Here is a 9,652-nt window from a genome sequence, read left to right on the forward strand (position 1 = left end):
AAAAACAAGCAAAACCAGTAAAATAATATGATTGAAATGGGCTAATAATGTAACTTTTATTTTAAAAATTCACAATGATTATAATTTTATAATAAAAATAATTTGTAAAACGTACTAATTCAAACAAACAACAATAAAATAATAATAAATGCACACATATACAAATTAAGATTCATCATAAGATTCAAGGCAGACTTTTTTCCATTAATAATTTGTGACCTCAAAGCTATGAAACATCTGCATTCTGCATAGCATAGAATCAATGAAATTTTCAATGATAAATTTTAAATAATTAAATTTGTCATGTTTACTAATTTCATTTTATTATACAAAAAAATCAAATTTATTCTACAAGTATTCTATCAAATTAAGATCCAGAAATTTTAATGTTTGTCTTTTATCTACTTCTTAATGAGTTTTGAAGCATACTTGAAATCATTATCTTGTTAGAATAATCATCTTCAAGGCATATTTTGTTTTGCATCAGATAGCATAGCGTTCTCTACATTTTCCTTGTACTAAAATCAATGAGTTTTCTATTTTGATCAACAGATCTTTGCCACATGCAGGAAAGCAATTTCATAAAATTACACTGCAGTCTCTGTGCTTAAAAAGATGTAGCTGATATGTAATATTGTATTCAGTGTCTTCAGAATGTCAAACATATCATCTACTATCACTTGCAGAATATGCTGTCTTAAGAAAACAATATCTTCTGACAAAGACTACTTGTACAGTGCTTGTCTTTAATAGCATTGAACAAAGTGCTATTAAGACTTCTTATTTTTATTTTAACTTAGTGGCTTATTTATTCTAATATAAACATTCAGTTCTGCTGCTTGTAGATGGTATCAAACGATAAATGAATAATTTCAGCATTCATTTTGGAAACCAACTTTTGTGATCTGAGGAAGGATGCTGCACATCCACCTTTGGATCAACCATAGGTTTATGCCTAATAATTCTGTTAAAATGTAAAGTTGTTTTTAGTAGTCTGAGAACTTTATACAGTTTTCCAATCTATTCTGAGATCTTACTTTGACTATTTTATATTTCACAATATATTGTGAAACATTTAGAAATGCAGCCACTTCAAGCTGGCATTGTTCCTTCTTCACATAGCCATACAATGGTCTTTGTCACATCAATAATAGACATGTAAGACATTTATTTCACATCAATGGTTTAATGTAAATTTATTACACAGAGAAAATGTACAAGTTGAAACTAATTAAAATCAAATTAATAACTATATGCTTTGTCTGAATTATTTTTATTACAAAATTGAAATAAGTTATTATTAATCATTAAAGTTTGTAACAAATGATACTATTCATAATTTTAAATACTACTTACCACAGAATATACACCTTCAGATACAGAAGCAATAGTTAGCAAGGGAACTTTTGATTTCTCCTTTCTGCTGTTTCCCTGAAGGTGTATCCAGTACCAAGTTGAAAGAGTAATAAAACAGCTTTCAACATATAGATCATGAAACGTCATACAACTTGCAGATAAAATGTAATGAAATAAAAAAAGGCATAAAAGTATAACTTTTAGCTAAATGAAACGCTAATATATTAGCAAACAAGAAAAATTTTTAAAACTTATCATCAAACAAAGAAAAACTTCATCACAAAAATAAGAATGTCTTCAAATTTTCTGTTATCTTTGTTAGGCTTCTACATTAAAAAATCAAATCAAACATTTCTATAATTAACTATTGCTAGCCGTTACCCGCAACTTCACCCGTGGGGTGAAGTTGCGGTAACGGCTAGCAATAGTTAATTATAGAAATGCAAGCAAACCCCATTTATATTCAGTATTTCAACAACCATGGTAATTGTTATATAACACCTACCACTGAGAATGATGAGAATTGCTGAGAATCAAACAAACTATTTCCAATTTGATAAATTTTCTGGAACGTTTGCAATCACTCTATAATCGAACCAATATGCAATAACAAATTTGAATTTAAAACAGTTCGAACATTTGGTTAAAAAATCAAAATATATAAAAATATTTATAACAATGTCTGAAATGCTATCAATTTAATACACCTAAGTACTCAATGAAGACTAAACATACTTAAAAACAAAAAATTGCATCTAAAATAGTACAGTAGAAGCCATTCTTCAGGTTAAGCCTTAATCCTCTCCCTCTCCCCCAATAAAGAAATTTTGAAAAATCCCTTCTTAATGTGTGTTTTCATGACGTACCCTAACTGTGTACCAAATTTCACCTCTTTAGGTTTAGCAGTTTGCTCTGGGCGATGATGAATCAATCAGTGACTCAGTTAGTCAGGACAAGTAATTTTATATATTTAGATTAATTTGGTAGTTGTATTATGGTAAGTTTTTTTTTACCAAAACACTGCTCCTCAAATTAACTTTGTCATATTTCATGCATTTTACAATTATATTATGAAGTTTGGCTATCTTTTATTCTAGAGAGGAAGTAATATTACAAAGGTACCTGAACTATTTTATAATGATTGCATTTTATTATAAATAATAATGAGTTATTGATACATTTTCCATCTTTTCTTACAGTCGACACAAAGGAAACTTTGATCATTTTTTTACACCAATTATTATATAATATATTATATAAATTACATGAACATATAAAATATCATAAGAGAAAGAAACCACATTTTATAATGATTTTTCATAACATTGTGAGAACAATTTCAACTAAATCATGGTAAATGATAGAACACTTTAATTAAAGTGCATACAGTAATAAAATATTAGAATTTTTGATTTGATGGAAATCAATTTAAAAAGTAAAGTGTGATTTTCTGTGAATATTATGTCTGTAGAAAATTTATTATTGGGCTGCAATTTGAAAAAATTGTAGACCTATAAATTCCCACTGTCATCCATCCATCCATCTTTCCTTAATCTCAAGAACAGAGTTATATATGGAACAGAGACCAGATATGGAAACCTTAGGGGCAAGAGGCCCCAATTAACTACATATGAACTTCTGTTGCAAACCAGAAGTCACATTATTTCAATTCAAAACTTTTCCCCTGAAAACAGTTAACAGATGACTGACACTGCTCTATTGTTAAAGGAAAAGTATGATGTATGGGGGCAAGATACTATAGTACCTATTTGAGATGGAGAGCAAATATTTTAAATTAAATAAAATGGCAAAACCGTATTTGGGAAAAGACTATGTCTCGGAGACGAATCACTTTGATGCTCAAGGCAGGTCTCGTTCTCATTCTCCTATCTTCTTTGATATTGCTGCTTTTGGGCCCCAAATTTTAAACTTTGCCGGTCATGACCAAGAGATCGTCCATGATGCATCTTCGATGAAATTAACTTATCTAATTTCAAAATTTCTCTCTGTTGCATGTCAGCCCAGGTTGAATTTTTGTCAATGCATAATGAAAAGTTCCCGTTTTTGAAAAAAATAATCGTGGCTATTGTATCATCCGAAATTATTTTTTTATTTTGCACAAACAATATACAGTTTAACCCGATTATAATGTCATTGAATGTAACGACAACCCTAATATAATGTCAAATTTTTATTGGTCCTACGATTTTACTATACTAGATAATGTTAAAAAAAAACCTACTCGTAATGACATAAAACTGTTTTAACATCATATTTGAAGCACTCCCAAATTTACAAAATTAGATTACAAATTTTATTTAACATAGAAGAAACTATGTGTTCAGTCCTAAGGTCAGAGTTCACTTCTTAGAATGACTGCGGGTGGTACTATCCCCTACCTGACTTCGGTAGGGTGAGGTGGCTGTTTTGCCTGTTTGTAGAAGAGGGTCACTGTTTTGGATTTTATTTTGACTCGATTCTCAGTCCCCTGACTACCAACGAGTCTGGATTTTTTTATGCACAAATGATTTGGGTACCTAATACTCTGTGCCAAATATCAACTCTAGACATGTACTCCTTCATACCTCTATGCTGATAAGAATGAGTGGCAGTACGATTTTATAAACAAGACATAGTCTTGTCAATAAATTAAAAATATGATTAGAAATTTCAGCCTGGCATTGTGATGTCACAATAAATAATTGCTCATTTTATTTGAACCCCCTTCCAACCTACATAATAAAATGAAAATTTATTAATGAAATAAAGATAATTAGTAAATGGTTTTGAGATAGGAGAGGACATGAGTAAAGTCAATGTTGAAATTTTTTACGTTATAGAAGGGAAATTTAATTAACATCAATTGATTTTTATTAGAAATGCATTTTATTGAAAAGTTGCAGTGAATTATAAAAATTCATTCAAGAGAATCTTCATTATCAGACATTTCTTGAGTCTGAACATCAAAAATATTAAGAGAATTATTGAAAGCATTAAAACTTTCAATGCACAAATAAATGCATAAATATACAAATTAAAACAATTTAATTCTTAAAACAGAAATAATTCCAAAACCACTTAGAAAATTTTAGAACTTTCCAAAAACTTTTCAAATTCCAAACTTTTTTTACTTTCCTCTTGCAGATACCTGTCCTCACTTATCTCAAAAACAATCTATTATTTCTTAATTTGTTTATTTCATTAACCAATTTTCATTTCATTATTTAGATTAGGAAGAGTTCAAATAAATGTTTAAAAATATTCTCATGATCATAATGTTACAAAAAAGAGCTCATTTTTTTATTTTTTTACTTGATTTCCACCAAATCAAAACTTCTAATACTTTAGTATTATATGTACTGCACCTCAAAGTGTTACATCATTTAGCATGATTTAGTTGAAATTACTCTCTCAATGCTTCAAAAAATCCTTTCAAAATGATATTCTTTTTCTCATAATTGATAAAATAATTCTTTAAGATAAAAAATATCTGGAATATTCAAATTCCAGGTTTTTATACTCAAATTAACTTTGTCATATTTCATGCATTTTACAATTATATTATGAAGTTTGGCTATCTTTTATTCTAGAGAGGAAGTAATATTACAAAGGTACCTGAACTATTTTATAATGATTGCATTTTATTATAAATAATAATGAGTTATTGATACATTTTCCATCTTTTCTTACAGTCGACACAAAGGAAACTTTGATCATTTTTTTACACCAATTATTATATAATATATTATATAAATTACATGAACATATAAAATATCATAAGAGAAAGAAACCACATTTTATAATGATTTTTCATAACATTGTGAGAACAATTTCAACTAAATCATGATAAATGATAGAACACTTTAATTAAAGTGCATACAGTAATAAAATATTAGAATTTTTGATTTGATGGAAATCAATTTAAAAAGTAAAGTGTGATTTTCTGTGAATATTATGTCTGTAGAAAATTTATTATTGGGCTGCAATTTGAAAAAATTGTAGACCTATAAATTCCCACTGTCATCCATCCATCCATCTTTCCTTAATCTCAAGAACAGAGTTATATATGGAACAGAGACCAGATATGGAAACCTTAGGGGCAAGAGGCCCCAATTAACTACATATGAACTTCTGTTGCAAACCAGAAGTCACATTATTTCAATTCAAAACTTTTCCCCTGAAAACAGTTAACAGATGACTGACACTGCTCTATTGTTAAAGGAAAAGTATGATGTATGGGGGCAAGATACTATAGTACCTATTTGAGATGGAGAGCAAATATTTTAAATTAAATAAAATGGCAAAACCGTATTTGGGAAAAGACTATGTCTCGGAGACGAATCACTTTGATGCTCAAGGCAGGTCTCGTTCTCATTCTCCTATCTTCTTTGATATTGCTGCTTTTGGGCCCCAAATTTTAAACTTTGCAGGTCATGACCAAGAGATCGTCCATGATGCATCTTTGATGAAATTNAATATTTCAAATAATTTTTTTATTGATTGCTATACTTTTCAAGTGTGTCAATGTGAATTTCAAATTTAAAAATAATTAAAACTTCTTGTCATTTGAACTGTTAAGATAAAATGTGTATTATTTTTAAATAAAAATAGCAAATTTTTTCTGTAATTTCATTATCTACTTTTCATTTTTTTCCAAATAAATATTTTTCATTAATAAATTTAGTGACTAAATTTCAGCATACCTTAAATCTCTATACATGCTTGATTGAATTGGTTGTCCATATTTATTATTACCAATTTCTTCTGTGAATATCCAAGTTCCACCAATTTCATTTTGGCTTTCATACACAACAAACTGAAAAATTGGATTGGATTTTAAATTTCTTGCAGCACACAAACCAGCTGGTCCAGCTCCAATTACAGCCACTCTAATTATTTGCTCCATTCTAAAAAAAAATGATATTTTTTTAAATACTAATAAAATAACTAGGACAACAACTATATTTAAAAAATTCAAAAAAGTAATTGATGAAATACAGTCTTCATTTTACTTCAATGTCACACCTCAGGAATAAAACAATCTTATTGTAGAGTTGACCTTTCATGCATTTTTAAAATTATAACATTTAATTTATCATTATATTAAATAATTTAAAAAACTGTTAATCAAATTTTGATTTTTTTTCTATTAAACCATTAATAAAACACCTGTTTTCAACAATACAGAAAAATGCAATTAGAATATATGCTATTATGCTCTATTAATGTGCTCTAAGCTATATTATTCTAAACTATTAAATCTAATCCTCAGGTTGGATGATTAGATTTTGACTTAAAATATATCTTTCATTTAGTTTTTAAAAAGTTGGCTTCCTGAAGATAGTAGTAATCTATTTATTTACAAAACAGTTCAATATGCAAGAAAACTGGACAATAATATACAGAAAAAACTCTTTAACCTAGAAATTTACCCAGAAGACTGATGAAAGTCCAGACAGTCTGGTGGGTAAATTTCTAAGTTAAAGAGTTTTTATCTCAATCTATTTATTTGGAAGAAATGATATTAAATGTTAACAAATGATAGGTTTTAAAAAATTTCTTTTAAAGTCGTTCTTAGATAGGTTCTTTGCAATCATTTACTTTGTAGAAGAAAATATTAAATAATGGAAATGATATGAATTATTGTTAAACAATCTTGTAATGTTTCACATTTTTAAATTCTGAATATGTGATATCAACTGATGTCAATTGACATCATTTAGTGAGCGACATCCAGTGCTATCACCTTGGTTTTGTTATCAATAATAGTATGTCAAATATATCAAATCAATTTATCAAGTGGTTTTTTTAATGTTTCATTTGATATCAACATTTAAAATTGTTTTGTAAATTGACAATAATTGATATTAATTAGCCATTTGAAATTTGCAAAAGAAAAAAACCATTTCATAAGTGGTATAATTTTATCAATTGATACCATTTTATATTATTTCACAATTTGAACCATTCAAAAACAAAAGAACAACTAAATTAAAACAACCAAATATTTGCAATAGTAAAAAATGGTTTTGGGCTTTTCTTCAGCTTCAACACATTTTGGAATCAAATGTCAGAGTCCTGTGGCATTCCAAAGATAAATTAAATTTTAAAACATAAGCTTTATCATTATTATTTTTTCCCTTAAGTTATTGTCTTAATTTTATTTTATTTATTTATTTATTATTATTATTGCTTTCATTCTTACTTATCATCATCATACTTTCACAGTCTTAGCTTCAGCTCTGGCATGAAAGAACTAAAGCTGACTATGAAAGTCTAAAAACATTTTTCACCTATTAAAAATTTTTTGATTGGCTTAATTTAGCTGTATATTTTATTTTCATTACAACTCTAGGTTGTAGTGGCAAGTTTTATAGAATTTCATCCAAAAATCACTTCAAAAGTAATATCAATTGATATCATTTGAAAATGATAAAATTATATTTTTATTAGCATTGCATTATATTTAATATTGGATAATACAGTATTCAAATTTTCATGATATGTACATTTTAAAAAGCATTATCTTAAGATATTATTTTATAATAAATGATTTTTATTAATGAATTGAATTTAGGCATATAAATATTATTTGTAAACAAAATTAATAATTTCTTAAATTATTTTTCACTATCAAAATAAACTATAAAAATCCAAACTTATTACACAACTAAATATTTTAAATCTGATCAAACTTAAATGAATAATCAAAAATTTCAAAAAGGAATATTATCATCATATTTGCAAGTTTAATTGTAAGATTTATAAACAAAATACTGTGTCAAATTTATGTAAAATTCATAAGACTATGATCATTAATGTGATAATCTCAGAAATTTAAACAAAATAAAATTTTTTTTATACCTTTTAGGTTGAAAATTATATTTTAATACCCACGAAAATTATAACGGGTTAGGGTAAAGGAAAAGGTATCCAGCTAAAAAAGGTCTTAAACTTAATATTAACGNTTACCTAATTTAACGAAGGCAAATGCATTTAGCAGTATCATATGATATTCAAAGATAAGATAAATCAGAGAAATTAGTATCCCATTGAGAAAAATGAGATTCTACACATGATTTACTATCATTTTTACATTACCAATTCAATTCAAATTTATTTAATCTGTATTCAAACCATTTCATAAAAAAAAATAATATATAACGTTTTAGCAACTTTTTTCAAAGTCCACGTGCTTTTTACTTCTGACTCTTTCTATTCTACGGGCGCTAAGAGCAACTTTTTAATCATATTCATCGTGAGTTCGGCAAGGATCATGATGGGAGTCGCCGGCTGGTGAAGGACGGACCCGATATATCTAGGACACTGGTGAAAAATCTTAGAAAGTCGCTCGCCTGGCTCAGACCACGTGTTCCTCTAACTGTAATTGAAACATTTGTCGGATTGTTACGGAAACGAGGCTATTCAGTACAAAGTCTATTAAATGTTTTCAAATTTTTTAAAATTGTGATTAGTCTTTTAACAAAAATAAATGAATAATTTGATAAAACGAAATTATCGAAATTTAATCATATATGTTTTTTTTGTAAGAGTAAACACTCTCTAAAGGTAGACAAATCTAGCGAAAGTTCAAATTATGAACGAAAACTTCATTAGAATTTTTACTTTCCCGGTTGTTATATATAACAGAGCGATCGGTCAAAAATGACCTCCAAGATTTTTATATTTTTGGGCTCAGGACATCTTGAAACGTCGAGAAATGCAATAAAATTGGAGTTTTTTTTTCCCTGTATGTATGGATGTTAGTGTGTGGAGGAGCATGATTTTGTAAGTTCGCCGACTTCCAGGGGAATCGTTAATCCCACGTCAGGATGATCTAGGGTCGTTCGCGTGTGGGTGTGGCGGAGGAGACACAGATGACAAGTATCTGACAAAAATCTGTTTAATTTAACAGGAAATAACTTACACTACGCATAAAGTTCCCTAACCAATTAAATGCTCGTAAGTTTTAAGTGTCGAGGATGTTTTTCTATCGTCCCTCGGAAATGGGTCCCGGGGCTGCGGAAGGTAAGAAGACTTGTCGGTAAGCGTCGGCGGCACGGCTCTCCCGATAGACACTAGTGCGGAATCTTCCTCTTCTGTGCCTCGACACACAGTGAGTTTTTCGCTTCGGACTTTCCGGAGTACAGGTTTACGGAAGAAGTCTCTCTGTCCTTCAAGATTGGGGATTATATCAATCTCCGTTCTCTAATTTGTTTATTCTGATTGGCTCCCTCGTCTGTCTCTAAGCGAAAGACGATTCCTTTTCGAGTCACGAGAAAGATCCGCCTTGAAG

General features: G+C 28.7%; 1 protein-coding gene across 4 annotated transcripts in view; it reads right to left on the reverse strand.

Moving 5' to 3' along the window:
* Positions 1 to 9,501, reverse strand: part of LOC111625593 (flavin-containing monooxygenase FMO GS-OX-like 4) — a 31,985-nt gene extending 22,484 nt beyond the window's left edge. The window contains exons 1-3 of one of the 4 annotated variants that reach the window (XM_023368781.1): positions 9,284 to 9,501; positions 8,329 to 8,737; positions 6,060 to 6,263 (exon numbers count right to left, since the gene is read on the reverse strand). In XM_023368781.1, coding sequence (XP_023224549.1) covers positions 6,060 to 6,262 — 203 coding nt within the window. In that variant the 5' untranslated portion in view covers position 6,263; positions 8,329 to 8,737; positions 9,284 to 9,501. The other 3 variants (XM_023368782.1, XM_023368780.1, XM_023368784.1) reach the window with 3 other exon arrangements.
* Between the last annotated feature and the right edge of the window lie 151 nt (positions 9,502 to 9,652).

The sequence above is a fragment of the Centruroides sculpturatus genome, unplaced genomic scaffold, assembly GCF_000671375.1.
Source record: "Centruroides sculpturatus isolate CEXI.00-Female unplaced genomic scaffold, Cexi_2.0 scaffold385, whole genome shotgun sequence".
NCBI lineage: Eukaryota > Metazoa > Arthropoda > Arachnida > Scorpiones > Buthidae > Centruroides > Centruroides sculpturatus.